The sequence below is a fragment of the Metarhizium album genome, assembly GCF_000804445.1.
Source record: "Metarhizium album ARSEF 1941 chromosome Unknown scaffold_1, whole genome shotgun sequence".
NCBI classification, from domain to species: domain Eukaryota; kingdom Fungi; phylum Ascomycota; class Sordariomycetes; order Hypocreales; family Clavicipitaceae; genus Metarhizium; species Metarhizium album.
In genome coordinates, this window is record NW_024467575.1 from 3,710,674 (window position 1) to 3,734,179 (window position 23,506).

Below are 23,506 nucleotides of genomic sequence, written 5' to 3' on the forward strand. Positions count from 1 at the left end.
AGCATACCGGCAAAGAACAGCCAGCCTCTCTTGACGCGAATCTCCGACCAAAACTGACACTAAATTAACTCAAAACGGCATGTTCACGGTTAGGTACTCCGTACTGTTCTGCCTTATTCTGCCAAGACACCATGTAAAACTGGTTTCACGCGCTACGCATGCCTATCCGCCATGTAGCATGGGCAAGGTCGGAAGTGAGGCTGGGTGAAAGCTCCGGTTGCAAACGCAGAGTTGGGAGACATGTCATATCATGCTCGTTCCGCTACCTCTCATGCTACATACTGCACCACACGCAGGAGAATGGACCCCGAGAACTTACTTGCGTGAGTACTACCAAAATATTCTGGCTCAAAAAATCGCGCACAAGTGGTGAGGCTCACCACGCCCACACAAAAGCCGTCGTCGTGCGACTCATTCATTCTGGATCCATCACTCCGCGCCTCGTACTACATGGGAGACTTTTGAAGACGGACGGCATTATGGAAAGTTGAACATTTATTCGCATCTGCTAGTGAAAGCCGAAGGGAAACGTGGCTACCGGTGCTTCTCATGTAATAGCTCCAGGACTGACGGCGAGTCTTCACTCTTCAAAGAGGTCAGTCCTAAGGGTCCTGGGCCCAGACTCCCAAATTGTAATGTATGTCAGTGGCGAAACGAGTCACCGGGACGAATACTTGATGGACTATCATGTCATCGAATCTCGTGCATCGGAAAGACAAGAGGACCGCGGGCGGCACGGGACGGCAAGTTGTGGGGTACATGAGTTAAATGCGTCGACATAGAATTGGATGAATTGTACATTACACTGCGCGCGAGATTCCCGAACTGGCTGGTACCAGGCATCAAGTCATAGGTACTGCTTCCCGCTGTCCGCGCAGGTACCCACTTATATCAACGCGTCTCCACAAATGCCGCCGAGATCTTGCACCTTATTTAGCGGGGCTCCGCGGCTCCGCTCCGCGCGACTCGCCGAGAAGACCGGTACCATGCGGGCGAAGAGCTCGCCAAGTCGACGACGCATCCAGCTATCATCTCGAAGCCCTCCGCTCTACTGGCAAAGCCATTCACGCCCCTGTCCGCGACAACAATGTTGGCCAGCTGCGGCAGCTCGTTAGCAGCATCAGCTAGCTGCCCACCGGCTAATGTAGAGCATCTGAACCGTGTCGTCGCCGGCATCTAGCAGAATTTCCATGGCGGCCAAGTTGGCATACAACCATACGTTGACGTGCAGAGGCGTAATATATGGGTTCTCGCTGAGGCTGCTGGACTCATTGTTCGCGACGCTTCTCGGCCTGGCCGCGCCCCTTGGACTTACACATCCTCAGGTGTCTCTAGATTAGTGTCCCGCTTGATAGTTATAAATTGTCTTTCTCAGAGCGCTGTTGGGCCATTTTCTCCATGGCATTGGAAAGACTTGAACGCTGCCCTGGTCGAGGGATGCAGCCTCCCAGAGGCTATTCGTGGGAGCAATCTCAGTCCTCAGGAGTGGGCAGTGGTATCTCCAACGACTCCAAACGGAGACAAAGAAAAAAGGCAGTCATCATGAGAAAGCTGCACACTTTCGCAGGTACGAGACACTGAATTTCATGATAACATCAGAGCACCTGATGCTTGCCGGTGATAATCTTCGAGGGAAATACCCATTTCTTGGGCGACTGGCATTCCCAGCACATCTCTGACTTGTCAGGCGCCAGTATCAGCGCTTCTCTAGCTTGTGCAGTTGCGCATGCTTGTCTGTTTTGTACTTGGTTCCGGGGGCAGGCACAGGAAATGAAAGTCCCGGTTGTTCTATGTTCTGGGATTTTTGCTTGATGTCGCTCTTGTTGGGTATTCTCGTACCTGTCACAGAGTGTGACCAGGGCTCGTCTGAGGGCTTGGAGCACTTCCGCTCGATTCGCATCCAACACACTTTGGTATCAGGGGTCCTTGTACTCCGTGTGCAGCAGCCTTCTGCCCTAGTCTCGTGACCAAGCCCTTGTGTCACCAACATCCGCGTGACACAGAGCAAGGAGCTGGCGACGGAGATGGGGCTCGCGGAAGTCGTCGCGAATGACGCTTCACAATACGGAGTAATCAACAGGGCAATCAGTCCTTTTGGAGCTGATGCTAGGTGAAGAGCTTTGTCAAAGGCGTTTTCGGGCGCTACCCGTGTATTTCACTTGAGCTGGCCATAGCGTATCTTTGTTGTGGTTTGTTGTTATATTATAATAATCCCATCATAGAAAAGATGATCGAGCTGCGGGGAAGTATACTGTCATCACTTCTAGCTTGGTGGTGTACGAGATTGCTTCAAGCCTCGCTAGGGATTCTCAGCATTGGCCAGTTTCTTGCTGGGTCCGGATTTGGGGTCTCACGCAAACACACAAGTATTTCTAGCCTGGTATCGAGTTGATTGATGCTTTATGTAATAAAAGAACATGGGCAAAGCAGTCCCTGTCAACACGCCAATAAAAGACAGCGAAGTAGCAAGAAGCTAGGGCTTATACTTATAGTCCGTACAAATATAGAAAGAGCTGCGTTTTGATGGCTAAAGGAATAAATGAATTTTTTGGAATCTCTATAGAACCCCTTTTCTTTCCCTCCAGTGTATGTAATAGCCGCCCGTGTCAATCAAAGAATCAGGTGCCTCAACTTCCACTCAACCTCCCCCAAACGATTACTCTCAATCTCATCAGTCTACTCCGAACATGCCGTCTACACCAAACCCGAACACTCTTGTTTTCAATCACGTCGGGAGTTATTCACACGCGTCCTGCCATTTAGAGCAAAAAAAACAATTCCTCAAATACGAATGAGCGAAATAGGAGCGGTGGTTTAAGCGGTAGCAGCCTGCTTTGCCTCGCCCTTTATCTCGTCCTGGGCCTTTTCGGCGACAAGGACGGGCTCAGCAGCAGGGGCCTCTTGGGCCGTCTCAATCTTGGAGCCGTCGTTCTGAATGATCTTCTCTTCTGTCTTTTCCCACCAGGCAGGTCGAGCCCATTCTGGGTCGTGCCACGGACCGGCATCGCTGTTCTCACAGCCACCGTCGCATCTGCACGTACCCCCAAATTCGACGGGCAGACTCTCGCGGTCGACGTGCTTCAACAGCTCGGTCTGGTAGCTACTGCCAAGAATATGAATCTTCTTGACGGTGACGGGGTCAAGCCAACCCTTGACTACGCTCCAGACAGTTGAGAAACCCCACGGCGCGTTGATCAGGAACAGCTTTCCCAGACGCTCGGGGTAGTAGTTCTGAGAGATTTCGGAAGCCGAGCGAACGTAGGAGTAGACGGACGGGACCTTGGTCAGGGTAACGCCTTGGAGGTCCATGATGGTGCAGCAAGTCTCCAAAAGGTTGCCAACCTTGCGAGAACAGGCGGGCAGCCGTGGGTCGGCGAGTCGCTCGTACTCGACGGCAAGGTTGGTGAGCATCCGCTCAGAGGTGGTGATTTTGTACATGGCAGTAAGGTCAATACCGCCGAGTGTCTCAATGTAAATGGGACGGCCATCCTGTTCAGTGGGGGGTCAATACAGGCTCCACGAAATTAGGCATGGCTTTATGGTCAAGTAGAACTATTCACCTTGTCGGTCTTGTGGTAGAACTGCTTGTAGTACTTGGCAACCTCGGGCTTCTCGGGGTAATTCCAGGTGGGAACGGTCTCGTCGAGCTTGGTCTTCTTTCGCCACTTTTCGGTATCAATGAACCTGGTGGGCAGTGTCGGGTTTTTGTCAACTCATCTTGAGCGAGTTCGGACTGGTAAGGGAGGCGCGAGGAGAGATCTTACATGGCCTTGGACAAGTTGACATCCCACTTGCGTGCTCGCAGGAATCTCAACTACCGCCGGAAACGAAACGTTAGCCTCGCCTGAATGGCTCGCAAGGTGTCATTTGCCCCCAATTATTGTCTTGCTTGCACAAGAGAAGAACAGAGGTCGACAATCCGGCACGGATGAGTCAAAATCTCGAGGGGAGCTGGCTACCAAAGTCAATGTGTCCAGACGATCCGTGTATCCCTCAGCCTCGAGCATCATACGCAGCTGGTGGACCTGGGCAATCTGCTGCTGGTTAAGATGACCAGCATGGCCATTCTGAGGCTCGGCAGCGGTGACGGGGAAGTCGTAGTTGTCGTACTTCTTGTCGATATCCATGGTCGGAAATGTGGTAAAGGGGTTGGCTGGAAATGAGGATCTGGCGAGGAGAGACTTCGGTCTGTGATGAGTAGGAGGGAGGCGGGATGAGGGGATCGGACTCGTGCAGGAGCCAAGTGAACAAAGGGGGCGAGTCCTTGATGGTGGAATATGGCACGTGGAAACAAAGGGAAAAGACGGAGCAGGAACTGAGTAGCAAAAAAAGGCGGGAGGATGATGGATGACGAAGCAACCAGACACAGACAGACAGCACCTGAGACAACAGGGCGGAGAATAAACTTGAGCCAACAGCGTCAGCGTCGATGCGATGGTGGTAGTTCACGGCCGGGTCGAGAACTTGGAAGCCTTCTCAGCGCCCACGAGAGCCTAGCGCCACATTACGGCGGCTGTGGGTCGGGGTTGACCACGTGCAGCGTCACGAGCTGATAACGATCAAGATTTGTTCTCGTCACTCATCGCGGGTGCAACTCTGCTCCAGGTCGTCGATCCGCTCCCCAAGGCAACTCTCAACTCATCATCCATTGACTTGTTGTCGGCCGTCAGTCAAGCCAGTCAAGCCTCACCGCCATGGTCCGCAGCGCTACATACGGACAGTCCAAACCCTCGTCATGAGGTACCCTCCGCAGCGGACAACCCTCGCCGTTGCCCGACACGTCTACGGCTCCGTCACATCGCGACGCCCTCGCCGCTCCTTCCACCTCACCTCATCGGCAGGCCTGCCGCGAAACCGACACTTCTTCACCTCGAATCCGTTCCTCTCCAGCATCCCCGCCGACCAATCCAAGTCTGCCCCTCGGACCCCGAGCACTGAATCTCAACCAGCGTCGTCATCCGCCGCCGCCAAGCGCAAGCCTACCCGCGCGACCACGGCCAAAAACTCCCTCCGCCGAGTCGCCATCATTGCTCAGCAACCAAAGCGCGCAGGCAGCCAGCCAAGTCCGCACGGCGCAACGACTGACGTCGAGACCACCATAAGCGCAACCTGCGTCGCCGAATCTTTCAACATGCCCTCTGTGGTCGAGATCCTCTCCTCGCACGGCTTCGTCATCGACCCCGACAACACGGGCTTCGACGCCAGCGAAGTAGTCCATGCCAAGGGCGTCAACGGCGGGGACATCTTCGTCTTCCCCTCGGGCACCATAGTCACATGGTCACTGCCGCCAGACATCGTCACGAGGCAAATCCTCCGCGCCGCCGAGGAACCACACCCCCCCCAGCTCCGCGAGGCCGAGGACCTCGACTTCACCACCGACACGGCCCGCGCAGAGTCCACCATGAAGGGCGACATGGTCGTGCTCGGCACCCGCCGCGAGCACAAGGAGGGCGACACCCTCGACACGACCCTCGCCAAGATCGCCTTCTCGTCCGGTCTCGCCAGGAGCACCAAGCTCGCTGTCCTCGAGAGCGCATTGACCGCCTACTTCGAGAGCACCCGCAACATCCCCGCCGTCCTGTCCCGGGGCTCCGGCCTTCCTCTCGGCCGCAAGTTCATCCTCCAAAAGACGGGCGAGTTGCTCAGTCTACGGGCCCGGCTGAACCACTACTCCGAGTTGACCGACTCCCTGCCCGACATCTTCTGGGACAGCAGATCCGAGCTCGGGCTCGAGGGGTACTACGACCAAGTCGGGCGTGCGCTAGACGTCAACGTTCGAATCCGCACCCTCAACCAAAAGATGGACTATGCCCAGGAGATAGCTACTGTGTTGCGCGAAATGTCGAGCGAGCAGCACGGCACGAGGCTGGAACTCATCATCATCTTGCTAATTGCCGTCGAGGTAGTGTTTGAGTTGAGGAGAATCGTTCTGGAGTGGGGGCACGAGAGGGAGGCGGCCAGGGCGGCAAAATGACGAGGCCCTTGCATAGCATTCAAAAAGGGCGCTTTGGGCTTGTATATGTCATGCGTCAGACCTGTGACGCCTGGACGGACGAATGAATGCATGGACCTTTTTGTATTGTATTATAGTGCCGCGCTATTTCACGGCGTTTAGACGGCAGGCCCTAGATATTTTTGAATGATACCCACTCAGCTCGACGCTTCACCAATCCTTCCTTTACCTCTGTTCATCGTGTCCATCATCCACCATCCCGCTTCATTCTAGCTACGCTGGCACGCATCCAAGACAGGCATGGCCCTCGAGACATTATTTCAAAAGGTCTCGTCCAGTCACACAAGTATAGAACAACTCACATGAGAAACAGTCCTGGGCAGTTTACACGTCTATTCCGCTCGGAGCCAAACCCACGCCTTACAGAAAAAGAGTCCTGCCTCAAGTAGCTGCAAATCTTGTGTACAAAGTCCCCAGGGGATATATTCCATGCACCACAACGCTGCCTCCCCTTTTGATCGCATCTATTCCCCAGCCGTTTACATGATTTCCTTCCCGTTTGCCTTCCTTTTCTTGCCAAGAACAAAAAAAAACCTTTGCAAGGGGGGGGGGGGAAAGTACTCCTAAATACGCCCTTGACCTTGGGGGTGAGAAACTCGTCAAAAGGGGTGTAAAATACGGCTCCCCCTCTTCTCACAAAACAAAACATCATCACTTCCCTGGTCGTCGTCATCTCCCGCCAACAGCTTTTCCGCTGGCTTCTACTGGTGTCGTGAGTAAGGTCCTCCGCGCTGGTTATGACTCGAGACCAGGGAAACCCTGAGGCGGTTGCTGCCCCGATTGCGGCTGCTGCTGTCCGGCACCGGGGATGGGGGGCACGGGAACCGGAGTTACTTTTGATGGAGGGACGTATTGCGACTGGGGTGTGCCGTTTATACCTTGTCGCTGACCAACGGGTGTTTGTGGCTTCTGCTGGTTCATGAGGTTCGCACGAGCTGTTGCCATGCGATTCGCATCCACGTTACCGCCGTATCCCATGGGCATCCCGGGAAAACCTGGCTGCATCTTGTCGCCAAACATGGCAGTCCTCTCTTGCGCAGCAACTCGTGCCTTGGCTTGCTCCAGAATTCGTTGTTGCTGGGCCTCGGGAATGACAGTGTGGTAGCCGGTAAGACCGGGAGACTGGTTGTATTGAGGGTGCGGTCCTGGATTGCTGGCATGCCGGGCCATTTGTGGATTGCCTTGACCCGGGGTCCCAAACCGTTGTTGAGCTTGCTGCATGTTTGGTGATGGGCTATAAGGGTGTCGCGGGGGAACTTGCGGCGACATGTTCCTAGGCGGCATGCCGGCGCCATTCATATATGCACCATAATTGGGCTGCCCCGGAGGCCCAGGTGGCGGCGGTTGTGGTGGCGGTTGCTGCTGGAACTGCTGTTGATATTGGAATCGCGTAGCATTCGGAACACCCTGTTGTTGAAGTTGGCCGTATTGTGGTGGCCGCTGTTGATGGGCCTGGGGCATGTTCTGATGGCCGTAAGGAGTCTGTGCTTTGGCCAGTTGCGTGGCATACTGATTTGGATAGCCGTTAGGTCGAGTGTATTGGTTTGGCTGCGGTGGTCTAGGATGCTGTGGCGCGGGACTGCCCATAGTCCGAGGTTGGTGATAGTTGGGAGTCGGCATAGATCGGAAATATTGCTGAGGATGTGAGGGGGTTCGCGTCGGTGTACCGTACTGAGGCGGGTGTTGATACTGATTTGCGTAGGGCGTGGAAATACTGGCAGAGCGTTGCAAGGGCGGCCGAGCATTCGCCTGGGCTGCTTGGGCTGCTTGAGCTGCGACGTGTTGTTGCTGCTGCTGCTGCTGCTGCTGTTGTTGTTGTTGCTGCTGCTGCCTGCTGCTGCTGCTGCTGCTGTTGCTGTTGCTGTTGCTGTGCTCTGATGCGAGCCTGTACACCAGCATCGTCTTCCTCCATGACACCCCGGTATTGATCTGTCCGAACCTGAATCTTGGTGCTGATGAGCAAATCATCCAGCTGATCTCCGTTCAGTTTGGCCACTGCATATGGCGGTAGGGTCTTGATAATCAAAGCCAGCTGAGCCTTGAGCATCTCATAAGTGGCCTGTTCTTCTTCTGAGGGTTGAGGTCCGGAATTAGCCAGCATGTCACCATTGACGGGGTCGCTGGATTGGCGATTTTGAGAATTAGGCAGCGTGAGGTTGCGAATACGCTGATAGGAAGCCAGGGTTCCGATCAAGTCGCTGACTTCATCAAGAACATCATCAACCTCCTTCTGGCTCTGGTCACGCTTGGTGCCCATTGCGTCCTCGAGCGAAGGGTCAACGGCATCATCATCCCAGTTATCAATGGCTTCCTGCACAGCATCTTCGTCGAGTTCCTCGCCTCTAGGGCTGGGGTGAAATGCATCCACGTCCGCAATGTCCGGATAGTATTCAACCTCGATCATCCTCTGAAAATTCTTGGAGCCGCTCTTGTGCCACCACATCTTACCAACAGTTCCTGATGGGATAACCGCTCCTGAGTCATCCTTACATGGGGCAAAAGTAGAAAAGGCGCCTCTGAAAAGGGATTCCATCTCCGACATCTCCAACTCGGAAGTAGATGGCTTCTTGCCAGCAAGACTTTGGGCGCGCTCTCGCTGTTTGGTCTTGGTCTGATATGATGGCGTAGCGTTGCTGTAGTCAAGATAGTAACCTGACGAAAGCTTTGTGCCGAAGTAACAGGCTCCACGGTACGTGGCAGTGTCTGCTAAATCAGGGTGATAAAAGTCCAGCGTGTTGCCCTTGGCTTGGGTTTTGGGTTGTTTGGGCGGTTGCAAGGGAGGTAGTGGTCGAGGAGGGCTAAACAATTCACCCAATGTCTGCGTTCGCTCTTGTGTGTTGGCGGGAACAAGGCGCGAAAAGGAGACGCCAGGCGGCAGATTGAGCTCTGTCAGGTCAATATCCTGAGATAATGGCAGACTCGAAAACAGACGTCTTTCCTGCGGCGCGTAGCCAACCACCGACAGAATTGCCTGGCTCTTACACGACGCAGCTTTGGAATCAACTTGGCCGTTGATGGCCTCGGAGGTCGCAACTCTGGGATATGCCTTCTCCCGCTCCATAATCGCGAGGGCTTGCGCCTTGAATTCGGCAATGCGGACTGCTAATTTGGTACTTCCCGCGCTGCCGGAGCCATCCGGGACCCTGGCCCTGATTTCTGACAATGCGGCATCGGTGGCAGATACAACATCAGAGGCAACATGTTCGATATGGGTATACGAATCGGCAGCAATTTTGTCCGATATTGACCTCACCGACGACGGGTCAGAGGACTTTTGTCGCTTCGTGTCGGGCTCATCCTGAACTTTACGGTCCCCTAATGGTCGTTTTAGAATGGCGGGCTCAACGTCGATACTAGAAGTCGATGGTCAGCCATTGCGTTCGGCCACAGGTCACGTCGATGTTCTCATCAACAGCGAGGTCGCACCGAATTGGCGTTGAGCCCGGATGGGGAAAATTGAGCGACGTACCTCTTCAAAACATCAAAGTACGACTTTATTAGATCCTTTTGCTCCCCCGCAGCCCATCGGTGGGGTGCGGCCGGCTTCTGTTCTTCAACACTCGTCATTTCGGCTCCAACCGCACCGTCCTTGCTGTCGCGTTTTCGCTTGCCCGGGACGGCGAGGTGTCCGTTCTCGTCGTTGGAAGGAGTCGAAGCGCCGTTTGCTCCGACCGGCGTTGGCTGCGCCATGTTATAATCGCGATGAACGAGCTTTGGTGATGCTCGCCGCGCCTCGTCGCGATACGCGGTTGCAGGATGGAGAACAGATCGGTGCGACTCTAGGCCCTTTCATCAAGTGTGGTCCAAGACGCCGTCTGCATCCAACACAGAGGGTGCAATGGTGAGCTACGCCTGCAGAATGGCGATTCGGGGCCCTTCAACCAAGGTGGCGCAATTTTTGGTTTTTTTTTTCTGGTTTCCGGCGGACAACTGTGAAGCGAGCGCTGCAGAACAGACCTCGAAGGAAGAATGTGTCGTGGACCACAACGAACGAGTAGGTACTTCTGGCTGGCGGGCCTACGTCCCAGGCTAACGCTGAAGTGGGAAAAGTCTAAAATTGCGTGCACGTGACTCTGCATGTTCCCCATTCATATGCGCCGACTCCGTCCAGCGTGCCAACAGTCACGGACGGCAGAACAAAGGAATTTGACTTGCACCAAGTCTCCGTGGCGCACAAAGTTTAAGCATGTGCTCATGAGCTGCAAAAATTACACTGCAGCTCCTATCTTTTATGCCCGACCAGAGACGCACAGTGTACTTGTGGATGCTGCAATCTAGGGCACAAATTGCGGCAGGCTGTGACGCGTCTTGACGGAAGCTGCTGTCATGGCTTGCCAAATAAACCTGCAATCTAGGCACTCGACGGATCCTTTTCATGGTGCACCACAGAGAAGCGTTATAATTCGTATTCAGTATAAACCGTATTTCTGGCACTTATTAGGGCAAACTAATGTGTACAATGCCGATTCCAAAGCAAAACTCGAATGCAACCCTCGTGAACTCGTCTTCAAAACCAGATCGCGAACGATTGTGGTGCATGTCTTGGCCCATTCACTTGGCGCGGGCCAGACCAACGGCGTTTCTGCCAAGGTCATATACAGAGTAGTAACGACGCAAAAAAGCATCTCCCAGGATGATAAGAGGCCCAGCAGGTTCGGGAATGTCCATGCCTTGAAAAGTAGAGATGCATGTACCCTGAATTTCGAGGACGTAGGAGGAGGCAGGGAGACTGTAATTGGACCCTGCCAGATTGAAGACAATATCGGGAAGAGATTTGATCTTGCTGCAATCAATGGTGTACTGGCCGTTCCAGCCCTTCTTAGCGCCAATCTCCTTATTGAGCAATTCGGCCAGGGTGCTGGGGAGAACGTTCAAAGAAGTACCGGTGTCAAGGATAGCACCGGTTTTCTCAAGCTCAGCAACTTCGTCGCCAAAGGCAATAGACTCGATGTCGACTTCCCAGTAAGCCTTGCGGCGAAGAGGGATGTATTCGAGCTTCCCAGTGTAATGGTTCTCATCGATGCCACCAAAAACGGCTTCGCTGCCTTCGTCGCTGCTGCCGAGGTAGAAGGCAAACACAGGCTCATCCAGTAGCTTTTGGTTGATCATCTGGTAGAAGGGAGGAACAATTCCGTTTACCGAGATGGTGTCGTAGCCCAGACCGAGAATGCCGTCAAATTTACCAAAAGCAAATGCAAGCCCAGGCTCCGTAGTAGCTTCGGCAAAATCCTGTTCCTTGACCTTCAAGTCACCGATGCGCAAGACATCCTGGGAGACGAAGCCAGACAAACTGCCAGACCCGTACCTAATCTCAAACGACGAGCCATTCTTCTGGTATGACGACGAGGAACTTGAGTCATATTTAGCGTGCAAAAAGCAAGCTATGCTGTTACAAGACTGCGAGGGAACCCAGAGGTTGGAGCTGCCCGTGTCCAGGACAACCTTGAAGCTCTGCGGCGGGGTACCGATTTGGATCTCGGTGAAGTCTGCGTGGTAATGAGAAATCATGTCTTTCCGAGACTTTGCTGCCACTTTTTCGCATCTACTTACATTGGGCATTCATGAAGTTGGTGACCGGCACAGGATGACCTGGCTTGACCTGAGGAGCCTTGGTATCGAACATGACGGAGGCTCGGGATGCAGGGCGGGCACCAAGGTACTTCTGGCCAAGAGCCCGAAGAGGCTCGGTAGAGGCATCGGCCTTGGCCAGCGGTGTCAGCGATGTCCGGGAGCTCAGGAGATGCGTTGGCATGGAAATAAATGTCCCTCGGGATGATGGCGACGCATGCTTACCAGCTGCTCCTCCAGAGAGATCTTTTGGAGCTTCATCTTGTGCACGCCACCGTGGGCGGCACCAGCCAGGGCGGCCGCGGCGATAAGCGCGCTCTTCATGATGGGCAACGCTCCAAAGAGATCGGACAGCTGGAATCTAATAAGGGACTGCTTGCGTGCAAGCAGATGTGATGCAGATATCGATGAAACGGCCTGCTCTGACGATGGACGCAGGTTAACAGATGTGACGGTTGGACGAAGCTAGTAACAAGTAACAAGAGAAAGGGAAAGACGCGACAGGGAGCAGACGCAGGCAGCGAATGCTTCGGGTCAAGTAAGTTGACGTGCTAATGGAAGGTAGGTGGCGGCGGTTAGTGACGCCTGGCTGCTAGGTGCATCCAGATGTTGGGGTTGGGGTACCGGGGAAGCTTGCGAGCTCAGGCTCATTCGTTTGTGCTGCGGTGCGGCAAGCGATGACCACTTGACTTGACCAGGCTCCACTTTCGATCCATCGATCCTCGTCAACTTCGGAGTGTGTGGCCACTCCTCGTTTTCTACTGGTCGAATCCACCATCGCTTTCAGGAACAACATGCGGACGAGCATCAAGATTCTGACTCCCGCAAGCTGTCTGGGTCACAAATACCACGTGCTCTGACCTATCCAAATTACCAGGTGCGGCGTTAATAGATCCAGGTATGTACAGCAATATGTCAGGAGTTTGCTCTGTTAATAATAAAGGTCTGAATGATTGAGCCCTGCTGGCCGTGGGTCTCGAAGACAATGCTGCCTGAGGCAATAGTCGCTGCCATGACGACCCGACCGAAGGACGGAGTACGGAGGGCTTCACCCCCGCCCGGTACGTACCTAGGTATCGATACTATTGGTGCGACAGACTGCGCCGCGTTTCATACGCGCGACATGGGATGCCGTGCCATTCAACACGATGCGATGCCATGCTCCGTTTACTCATTCCATCGTAAGCCTTGACTTTCGACTTCTCAAGCGTTTACACAGTAATACACAGTAACTGAACAAGCGCAAAGAACCCCAGCAAGCAATAGCGATGCTGCACTTTTTGCTGTCGATTTGCAGTCCCTGCGTTGTCGGGTGCGCAAAGCATCTCTCGGGCAACGCAGTTAAAAGATCCGACATTGGCAGACGTACAGAGTAGACGAAAGTCGACCACGGCCACGATTCTTTTCTGCCCGACACGAGTAGTAGTCAGAGTACGGAGTACAGAGTAGACTAGCTAGTAACTACCTAGGTAACTACCTACTTAGGTAGTTGCCGCAACGCACTCCGTGACATACGTCTCCAATTTGCGGCTACCCTACACCGATCTGGCATTCCCCGGATAGAAGATCAAGTCATCGTCCATCCTTCATCCTGGCTCCCATGCTTTCGGGAGGGGTTGGCCGCATCATAATAAGGAGCAGACCTTGTTGGCGCCCGAAATCTCGGCCATATATATCCGTCCAGTGCTCCGGTTGTTATGTGCAAGCCTCCCCAGGGATGGAAGATGACATACTCACGACGGTTACTTCCTCCAGCTGCACAGGCTGGGTAGCTTCTGCCATCAAAAGTCGTTGTCCATCACGGATAATTACCCCACCATGCCGAAGGCGCATACGGGCACAAAGCCCAAAACCCACGATACAGAGCACTTGAAACCGCGAGACGCAAAACCGAACCGAGTCCAGGCAGGATCTCCGTCTCCCAACCGACGAAACGCAAATGCGCTTTTGTAATTCTGCCCGCGGCACCGCCAGGCTCTGCACGACGACGATCAAGAGATACCTTTTCGTATCAGCCCGTCGTACTTGCAATACAAGACAGAGACACTACAAGTACCAAGGCCCGGTGTGCAGACCTGGGCAATATCAAACATGTGGTTGACGGGCACAGGGTTTGTGAGAGACAAGAGATGAAATTATACAAACGTTGAATAGAATAGAAAAATAGCGGCTGTGGTATTCTCTTCGCACAAATCGACGATCCTGAATCCCGACTCTCTGGGCATGTCTCGGCTGCGTGTCTGCACATGGTGGAAGTCTCTATCTATCATCATGGGGCCTATGCGAAGTCCTCCGCAGAACATGTCGGACGGCGTCATGGTGGTGGATTGGTGCTGCGTGCGTCCCGCGGAACGACCTGTCGTCCAAAGAGGTCTCCAATATTTGGGGCTCAGGGGAGGACAATAAGCAGCGACTCCAGACATGTGTGACGATACAGCATCAAGTCGTATTTACGAAATACTTGGCACTCCAACCTACTAGTCAAGACGCGACTTTGACAATACGTCGACGGGGCCGTGTGCTCACTCACTGCTAACATATTGTCCGAGGTGCTCGCTCCACCAGATGCAGGGTATCAGAATCTAGACTCCGGAAGCCGAGGATTCCTAATTCCTCACACAGGGCATCCGAAAGACGAGGTGCGCCCACGAGCTCAATAGACCTCGTATGCAGAGAAGAACCAAAGGCCCAGCGTCAGTGAGTCGTGAGTCGTGACGAGGTGAGGCGTTCGTATATAGGAAGTCATTGCATACTGACCCGGACTCTGCGGAGTACAGTGGCTGACAGAGGCCCAACCAAGGCGCAGTCGCGAGAATTGATACTCCTGTAGGAGCTTGACTCCGTCTTGATCAGATTCGATCGCTGTTCCAGCGACTTTTGAATTGACAGATTTTACAAATACATCCAAAATGACTGACGACACAGCCAGTTTTCTTACTTGGCGAAGAGGGAAGGAAGGGTTCTTCTGTGCCCCGAGCCGAGACTCAAGTGACGCCTTCAGTATTATGCTGGACCTGGGCTCCAGCGAGGAGTAACTCCATACCGCAGACCGATAGAGGTTGATCAGGGGCCAGTGTCGCCAGACTGTCTCAGCTACATCTCACACCAGGTTTTGGACGCATTCCATCACCTGCCAGCACTCTGCCCCGTCGCCCGCATTGTACGCATGTACGTCGGTACGGGATGATGATGATGGGCTGGCGGGCGTTGGCATCGATTCCCAAACGCTAGTTCCTGAGTTCCCGTCGGCGTGGCTGACTGGCTTGACGCCGAGGCAAGGAATTCACTGTGCCACTTGTTTGGTCAGCACGCGGCTTCACACCAGGAATGACCATTACATTAGCGCTTGGACGGAGTCTTGAAGCAGTGATATTTTTCTTTTTCCCTTTCCCACCAGCCTGCGGAGTTCTCCTTAGGTGGTGGTGCCTGATAAGAGGGACGAAGCGAAGAACCGTACGGTGACATTTTGTACGGAGAATTGGTTGGTTCAGCAGTGGTGGAGCATTTTATTCCGTATCGGCCCAGTATTTCGGCGTTGGAACAGGGTATTGCCACCTACAAGCGCAGCCGACCAGAGGCACCGAGGCCTCATTGTTTTCGCGCCTTTTGTTGATCGGCCTACACGCGCCTTCTCCATGGCCATGGTCACAATGTCATCATCGAGAACTTGATCCCCACGAAAATCGTGGCCACACAGTGCCAAAACCTGAGTCGACGCACATGATCTCTCACCCGGCTGCCTGCTGTTGGCTGGATTTGACGAGGGTGTGGTTGTTTAGTTTGATTGCTGTGGAGTCATTCAGGATGGACACCTTGATACTCCGTACCCTAGTCTACTTGACTTGGTATCTCGCTAGTCGAAAGACGTTCCTAGGTGCTCTGGGGCAGTCTCATGCGACCAGTCTCAGGCCGTGTACTGCCGTGGTGGTCGACCTTCCAGTGCTGTTTTGTCTAATCGTGACCGCGTGTTCGTCAAAATGCCTCTGCTTCGTTCTGGCATCCTGGCGCCAGACGCCACGCAAAAATAACTGCCAAGTTCGAGGCGAGACCGACAGACAAGACTGAGAAGTGTTGCTGATGGGTCCATTTCGGCTTTTGGTGTCTTTCACTGGTGGACACGGACATTGTTGCCGGTGCTCTGTACAACTTGGCGCAACCGGGTGGACAATCTAACGTCCACCAGGGGGGGAAACAGATTTTGAGTGCTGAAGAGACTTGTTGTGACTTGTCACGCTCCCGCAGCCCACAGGGAGAGACTCCTGTCGACGTTCACGAGTCTGCACCATCTCACGGTAATCAGCACTAGTTCCACTGCGCATTACAGCGTAGTCCGTCAGATAAGAAAGAGCGCGGGTATTCGTACTCGGCGAGACAGTTGACAAAATCCCAAGGAATGGACGGGGATCCTGACTCCTGAGTCCCGGCCTGGACCTCAGCTGCAGGAAAGATGGAGCTGGGAGGGGCGTACCGGTTCTATGCTGCCATACTGTGTGGACAAGCAGATTTAGAACAAAGAGCACAAACCAAGTCACCAGTGTACTCCGTAGCACGTACCTCCTCCCTTGCTCCCCTGGGTGATGGGGAAACAGCCAACGATGCCAGCATAGACCAGCAGACCGGGGGTGTGGTAGACATTGATTGACTCGATGTTTGGTGTTGAGTGCGCGATGCTCGTCCCGTGTGCGGAAGGCAGGGAGAGATGGCATTGTACTCGAAACAGGACGACAGAGAAAGAAGACGATAGCTCGACCGAGAAGCGACGTTGTGCTGTGCGGCGTGCCGAGCGCGCCGAAATGTGTCCCAAAAGTTGATGCTGCCAACTGCGTGCCACGCTCTGGAACGGACGTCAGCCGCCGGGGTGAATGCTTCTGGTACTCCGTAGAGAGGCCGCTCGACATCGGGTGGAGGATGGTCTGGTCCAGCTGGCCAATCTCACATGTCGTTGATCTTCTCCACCACGCCAACATGCTGATGTCCCGATGTGACGATACTAGGCGCTGCTCGACTCCGTAGTTACGTGGTGTTTTGTCAAGTCGAGATACGGAGTACCTGGACCGTGTCTCGATGTCCACCTTCCCCCACTGTGCCTGTGCCTGTGCCTGTGCCTGCGCCTGCGCCTGCGCCCTACCGCCTGGTGCCCTGTCCTGTGCTTCGAGTCCCCTGAGCCACACACCAAAGTGCTTGGGCTGTCACGACGACCACTCAAGTAAGTGCCTCGGGTACCTTCTACTTAGCAGGCACTTAGGAAGTAGATAAGTACCCAAGTACGGTACTTACTTAAGTCTGAGTGCCTAGTAGCCACAAGGCTATGTCAGCAGCGGCACCTGTCATTGTGTCAACCAGTGCCTGGTCCGCGGTACATGCAAGATACCCCCTTGCGCACGTCGCGATGTGTCTGGTACTTGTGTGAGTACATACGTGGCCCCTGTCCCACTGGTCCTACGCGCCAGTTTGTCTGGCCGGCCCGTCACCTCGCTCGCTCGGAGTCGCAGCCCTGCCGCTGCTTCGCCAGCCCAAGTTGCCCTGCTCCCATGCTCATCTCTGGTCTCGTTGCATCCCCATCGAACGCTTTCGTTTCCATCACTGTTCGTCTGGCCCTGTCCTGCCCCCTTCAACAAAATATTCCGTCGCTCGTTCCAGTCGTCCCTCATTCTCCCCGACTATCCCCTGCTGCATTCTCATTCTCAAACTCGACGGCAGCCTCCGCGCCCGTCGCCTCGAGACCTGCTGTCGTTGTCTGTTTCTCCCTTTGTGCCATTGTTAGATGCAGTCCTTTCTCTCTTGCAACACCGCAGCGACTGTGAATTCTTCCTGTCCCGTCGCCGCTTCGATCAAAGGGGAAGTCGTCCGAAACGCTTACGCTTGCTTCTTTGTCACCAGTCATCACCGGTCGCCCTTCGTCTCGCCTGTTGAATGTCCACCGTGTTACTCTCGCAGGACTAACGGCCCTGGCTGCTCTTTGAGACGCGCTCATTCATCAATTCGACTCGACCCATTCACATCGATACCCGATTCTCACCAGGCTTAGGGAGGACGCCTCACTGGTGCAAACGATCGGAGCTGCCGGTTTTTTCCTCCTATTTTCCGGGTCCGCTTCCCTGCCGTCTTCTAGCCAGCTTCTGTTGTATCGACGGGTTTCCCAGGCAGCCCGTCAAGAGCACCACTTGCCCGACCGACCCTCGCCGTTTCCATCCCATTTCGAACTCTCGCTTCCAACACACAGATTTTCCAAAATGAGACCATCAACGTTGGCCTTTGGTGCCGCCGTGGCTGCTGCCGGCGTGAGCGCACAAAGTGCCGTGTCAGCACCCGCCGGCATCCCGCAACTAGACCGTGCAATAAGTCAAGGCTGCTTCACTTCAAAGGCCAATATGACGACACTCGACCCTCAAATCCCCGGCGATAGGATGTCCTCGGGTTCCTGCAACGCTGGCTGCAAAGAAGCTGGGTATTGGGTGTCGGGTTTGCATGGTCCGCAGTGCTTATGTGGTTTTGCTATGCCTCCAGAAAACGCTTTGGTTGACGACTCAAAGTGCAATGTTGGCTGCTCATCATACCCCCAAGAAGCCTGTGGCGGCAAGGATACATATACTATTTTCAACCTCGGTGTACAAATCGACCCCCCTGTGTACAACCCGTCCAAGTCTAGCACGGCAGCAGCCTCTAGCAAGACTAGCAATACCGACGCCACAGCCACAGGAAGTCCATCCGCCGCTCATACCAGTGCCACTGTTACCGAGACGTCGAAGCCTGTGCAGACATCGCAGCCAGAGAAGAGCGGACCGAATGTTGCTGGCATCGCCGCCGGAGTGGTTGTTGGTGTCATTGTCACCGGAGCTGCGATCGGCGGCTTCTTCTTCTACATGAGGCGTAAGCGCAACGCCGAAATTGAGGAAGAGCACCGTAGAAATGCCGCTGTCAGTGCGTTCATTAGCGGTTCAACGCCACCCAGCAGTCATGGTAGCATCTCTATGACCGACTCACGTATGGACCCTGTCATGGCTCACCGGAGGATGAGTGATGGTAGTATCGCAGACAATGAAGACTATTCGCGAAAGATTTTGAGAGTAAGTATGCTTTCTTCTGTATTGAATCTCTTCTTAACTATTTGGACTATTTGGACTGATTTGAGTAAAGGTCACCAACGCTTGAGCTCCCCATCATCGGCTAAACGGTGAAGACAACACACACACCGTTATTCAAATCACCAATTACCCACCATCTACCACCATCTTTCTCATCAATGGCATTCGCGGCGTTTTCGGGACCAGAGCTCATGTCCACCCGTTGGTCAACTGGCTGACGATCTGGCGGCGTTTATTCTCTCATTTTTGTGTTGTTTGATCAAGCGGCGTATGGTCACCTATTTTATTTTGCGAAGACGACTAGGCTCTGTAGCTCGGCGTGTGCCCAGCGTTGAATGCCTACCCGAGCGTCTGCTATGCTGTCCACTCCTTTACGTCGTTGAGCTGCCGAACTTCAATTCTGGACAACTGAGAGATGTACACAACGTGGCAATGGGCATCCTTCAAGCTTTCTCGACCTGCCAGCTCACCTCTCCTCCCCCTCGTCCGTGATTACCGCATCGTCGTCGACGTGCACCCATCGAGATTTTGCCGAAGCCAGGAATTACAGGTGCGGTGCTAACGTGTGACTGGGCCAGTTTATATGTATGCCTCATCTTTTTGTGCTGTGGTGTATGTCTGACGGCATCCAAGCCACCTCATGTGGCATGAATCACGACGAGGAAGACGAGGTGCTTCTCATGGGAGGTTCTAAATGCAACTTGGTTGCCTGCTCGTTTTACTTATCTAAACCTTTATTATATGCAGTGGGGATGTTGGCGATGGAGGCGGGTGGAAATGTACGTACGGATCAAAATAGTGAACCAAAAGCCATATTTTGGCAAACCAGCCTTTACTTTCCTGGTCCGCCTCATCCATGAGCTTTGGCGTGTCTCTCGGCTCCCAATGTGCGCTTGGCTGGCTTTAGCGGTAGCTTTAAAGCCCGCCACACAAAGTAGCATGAAGCTTATTACAACTACAAATTAAAGCCACGGTGAAGTCTCCGGTTCCTCCAAGTCAAAGAATCTTTGTGTTAATTTTACTCACCCACTTTTCTCTTCACCTCTTGGAGTTTCTCCCCCTCTGGCCACGATGAGGGCATCCGCTTGCATCGCTGTGGCTACTTTTCTGAACCTGGGTTGCGCCGCGCCAGCAGCCGATAACCAAACCGCAAAAGGCGCTGAAATCCATCCCCGATACAGTCATCGATCCTCGAATCCCGACCGGTACAAGGCTGGATACTTGAGCACCGTGAATGAAAAGACGTCGGTCAAGGATGCCCAGCTAGAAGTGGTATGCGAAAGCCGCGAGTACGACCCGCTCGAATACAAGGACGGCGTGAAAATGCTCAACAATTTCTGCGAGAGAAACTGGGCCTACAGGGAGGTAAACTACGCGGCGGTCGTGGGTGACACGACGGTGTATGTATGCGCCGGAGAGGACACGCCGGAATATTGCGATGTCAACGAGTGGAAATACGCCGAGCGGTTGCTCGACCAGCGCTGCGGGACTGGGCGCGTGGGTACCGTGCAGATCCGTGGCAAGATCTACGGGAGGGGAGTCCACGGCAGCTATAAATGCTGAGAGTCGAGGCATGACGCCTTTGCTCCGTCGTTGCGCGTGGGTTGGTGGGTTGGTGGGTTCGAGGCTCGAGGTTTCGCTTCGCGCGAGTCGACTGGAAATATCGCTGACGGAGGTGTCGCCATGGTTTGGTTAGGTGTGTGGCTCTTGCCGGCCTGTACAGAATATGAAGAGACCTGCAGGTTTTACGGTACACGGAGTACGTAGTGACAGTCGTCATGCTTTGTTGTCTTTTCGTACGTCTTTTGTTTTTGTGGTGTTGAGGCCCGCCGCCGTCACGTGATGTTATGGAGGCGCTGAGGAGCTTTGAGTGGCCTGCGCGGGCTTTAGTAAGATTTTCGGATCGGAACGCTCGATATCGCGGAGCTCTGGTTTACACCACCGCGAGAAACAACCCTCAAACACAACAATACAATGAACTGAGTCAATCACTGCCTATTCCCGTCTGTCAAACGTAATTAGCAATTTATTGCTGTCGGGTGCCACCCCGCGCCGGCTCCCCCCCGGAGCTATCATGACTTCATCTACTACTCCTCGCATTCGTCGAACAGGACAAAATACTCAGTTTACGTGAGCCATGTCAGGGGCTCTATTTTTCGAGTAAACTCTCAAGGGCGCTAACAATTTGCCATCCACAGATATAATCTAGCACGGCGTGTAAACGACGTGCAAACATATCCGGTCCAATCGCCACAAGGGGCCACTATCCTGCTCTACGGTCACGAAAATGGCGTGACCGTCGTTTGGCGCGGCGGACGGCCCTTTAAACGCCAGAAAAAGAGCCCTGAACCCGAAAAAAAGCAAAACGGAACCACCGACGATGCCGTCATGATAATCGACTCTGACGAGGAGGAACCGCCCTCCAAGACCCAAACCGTGCACAAGTTTGAGGACAAACCAGAGTTTGAGGACAAGGATGAAGAAGCACCGTATCCAGAAGTTGTACAAACGCTGGACTTGACGCTGGGGACAGCGGTGTTGCATGTGGCAGTCATGTCGATGGCACCTTTCAGTCCCCAAGATCGGCAGAATGCGACTGGGACCCTATTGTCGGACAGGATGGTATTCGCAGTTTCCTGTGCGACGAACGATGTTTACGTCATCACTCTCCCTTTGACACCGCCGTCCCCTGAGAGCAAAGCGAGAGAAGAGCTTCGTGCAGGTCTGTTAGCTGGACAGGCTGGCTCCGGCGCCTGGGGGGAGTCCCTGGTTTTGCTGAGTGGCCAAAAGAAATATAGTGACGGGCTGGCTATTAGCCTGGTCCAGCAAAAGTCCTCAGATTCTGTTGACAGGGCGCCCTCGGCCGTGGTTGCGTCGTGCTCTCGTCAGGCATCTGGGATTCTGGTGCTCTGGGACGTGCCGTTGGATCCTAAGGCAAGGCCTGAACGGGCAGTTGAGCCCTTTCAGACTGAGTATCTTCGCCAACCGCTCTCCAGCATCTCATTCAACCCGTCGCAACCCACACAGCTACTCACCGTCTCCCCGTACCAGGCCGTGAGGGTGTATGACTACGCTGTGTCTCCTGTTCCTCTCGACCCGGAAGCTACTGGGCCTTTCCCGCCGCAAGGCTCATGGCTACTGTCGTTGTATCAGCCATTTTCTCGACCCGCCGCTTCCAGGAAACCAATTCTGGATGCGGCGTGGATATCACATGGCAGAGCCATCTTTACACTTCTTGCGGATGGCATGTGGGGAGTTTGGGACGTTGATGGGGTCAGGTCGTCTCCCGGAGGCGCAGCCATATCAAGTAAACTCTCACATGGCCTGAAAGGCGCTGCTCTGACAGCCTTTAGTATTTCAGGCTACATTGAGGGTACAGGCTCACTGCGGAGTGTGGCAACTCAACAAAAGGAAAACCGCAATGGGGAATTTGCACCAATGACGCCTCATTCTCGTCGCCAGGCCACTGCTTCCTTGAGCTCCACCAACACCTTTGACCGTTTAGCGGCAGTTCGAGGTGGTGTGAGGACGGTGGCCTTGCCGCCCAGAGGAAGGACTTTACCCGATGAGAGTCTAGTATTGTGGATGGGCGGCCTGGAGCACGTCTGTGTGATTGCAGGAATATTGAGATTCTGGGATTCACAGCTTCGAAAAGGCTCTGGCGGGGGCGTCAACCTGTTTAGTGGGGCGCAGCCGACGAGGATGGTTAAACTATCAGACCTATCTACCGGACTGTTGGGGGAGAGATGCTGTGGCGTCAGCCTGGTCCCGGCTTCCTCTAAATCTGGGGCATCATCGGAAGAAGATGGCGGATTGCCCGTGGATGTTGTCGTCCAAGGCGAGTCTCGGCTGGTTATTGTTCGCCAAGGGGAGGACGCACCAGGAAAGACCATCGCGCAACTGGCTGACAGCCGGAGAAGACGGTTATTCTTGGAAGGAGAGAGATCAAATGCCATCATTGTCCACGGTAAGCCGGACAGAACCACGAGCTTGTCATTTAACCTCAGTACCTCGAAACCAGGGACTTTACGACGCAAGTCTTCGCAAAGCGCCAAAGACGATTATACTGGCCCGTACAGAAGCTCGGACGATACTTTGCAGCTACCAAGCCGCTCCCGCATAGGCTTTGACTTCATGGGCAACCTGAACGCTGCCGCCGACGTCAAAGCTGACGTGACTGCTCGAAATGTGGAGGCCGAGATGCTTGATATTATGGAGATTGACCAAGTGCTGGACACCATGGAGGATAGCCGGGGGAGCGGACGAAAGAAGGTGTTTTTTGAAGAGGATTGAGATGTTGGCGAGGGCTTGAGATGACTGACCAGACAGTGTATGTCACACGAACATAGTTACGAGGTGGCTTGCACCGGGAGACACCATGTACGATACCCAGATATGAGGATTGATGGCAAGACGGTCATGCGGGAGGATAGGTTGAATATGTTTGCCCGGCGTCCTTGTAGCAGGACGTGCGCGTCATCCATCGCCAGGTTTGCGCGTCAAGGTCTGTTGTGTTTAATCTTGTTTCCGCACGGCAAGGTGGAGCGCAAGGCGAGACCCATCCTTGACGCCTCTGTATTCCGAGCGGTATATCAACCAAATTATATGCAAGACGAGTGCATATATTCGATGGCGTCGTACGTAGGGCCAGGGAAGAGGAGGACTACTTGATTGGACTGGATTCCTTCTTGGGTCCGAGTCCACGTCTTCGCCGAGAAGCTCTGTTATCTTTCAGTGAATGTGCCGGTTTTCTGGTATGCTCGATGAAAGGGATTTGACTTGGCTGAGCGAGACGCTGTCGAAACATGTAATTCGGCTGACGTTGTGATGTTGTGTGTTG

General features: G+C 54.0%; 7 protein-coding genes across 7 annotated transcripts; 4 read left to right on the forward strand and 3 right to left on the reverse strand.

Annotated features, from left to right (window-relative positions):
• Window positions 1–2,814: 2,814 nt before the first annotated feature.
• Window positions 2,815–4,127, reverse strand: MAM_01070 (Sec14 cytosolic factor; the record flags this gene model as incomplete). The annotated part of the gene is made up of 4 exons (XM_040819869.1): window positions 2,815–3,489; window positions 3,561–3,684; window positions 3,765–3,814; window positions 3,960–4,127. 4 exons carry the CDS (start codon window positions 4,125–4,127, stop codon window positions 2,815–2,817), a joined length of 1,017 nt encoding a protein of 338 aa, XP_040683134.1.
• A 608-nt stretch (window positions 4,128–4,735) lies between these two features.
• Window positions 4,736–5,974, forward strand: MAM_01071 (YagE family protein; the record flags this gene model as incomplete). Its single annotated transcript, XM_040819870.1, has 1 exon — window positions 4,736–5,974. One exon carries the CDS (start codon window positions 4,736–4,738, stop codon window positions 5,972–5,974), a length of 1,239 nt encoding a protein of 412 aa, XP_040683135.1.
• A 774-nt stretch (window positions 5,975–6,748) lies between these two features.
• On the reverse strand, window positions 6,749–9,703 carry MAM_01072 (uncharacterized protein; the record flags this gene model as incomplete). Its single annotated transcript, XM_040819871.1, has 3 exons — window positions 6,749–7,819; window positions 7,905–9,366; window positions 9,483–9,703. The coding sequence occupies 3 exons, from the start codon at window positions 9,701–9,703 to the stop codon at window positions 6,749–6,751; spliced, it is 2,754 nt and encodes a 917-aa protein (XP_040683136.1).
• An 861-nt stretch (window positions 9,704–10,564) lies between these two features.
• On the reverse strand, window positions 10,565–11,905 carry MAM_01073 (vacuolar protease A; the record flags this gene model as incomplete). Its single annotated transcript, XM_040819872.1, has 3 exons — window positions 10,565–11,499; window positions 11,564–11,714; window positions 11,807–11,905. The coding sequence occupies 3 exons, from the start codon at window positions 11,903–11,905 to the stop codon at window positions 10,565–10,567; spliced, it is 1,185 nt and encodes a 394-aa protein (XP_040683137.1).
• A 5,909-nt stretch (window positions 11,906–17,814) lies between these two features.
• On the forward strand, window positions 17,815–18,733 carry MAM_01074 (WSC domain containing protein; the record flags this gene model as incomplete). The annotated part of the gene is made up of 2 exons (XM_040819873.1): window positions 17,815–18,648; window positions 18,719–18,733. The coding sequence occupies 2 exons, from the start codon at window positions 17,815–17,817 to the stop codon at window positions 18,731–18,733; spliced, it is 849 nt and encodes a 282-aa protein (XP_040683138.1).
• A 1,004-nt stretch (window positions 18,734–19,737) lies between these two features.
• MAM_01075 (uncharacterized protein) lies at window positions 19,738–20,229 on the forward strand (the record flags this gene model as incomplete). Its single annotated transcript, XM_040819874.1, has 1 exon — window positions 19,738–20,229. The coding sequence occupies one exon, from the start codon at window positions 19,738–19,740 to the stop codon at window positions 20,227–20,229; it is 492 nt and encodes a 163-aa protein (XP_040683139.1).
• Window positions 20,230–20,740: 511 nt separating this feature from the next.
• Window positions 20,741–22,959, forward strand: MAM_01076 (WD40 repeat-like-containing domain protein; the record flags this gene model as incomplete). The annotated part of the gene is made up of 2 exons (XM_040819875.1): window positions 20,741–20,796; window positions 20,865–22,959. The coding sequence occupies 2 exons, from the start codon at window positions 20,741–20,743 to the stop codon at window positions 22,957–22,959; spliced, it is 2,151 nt and encodes a 716-aa protein (XP_040683140.1).
• Window positions 22,960–23,506: the final 547 nt, after the last annotated feature.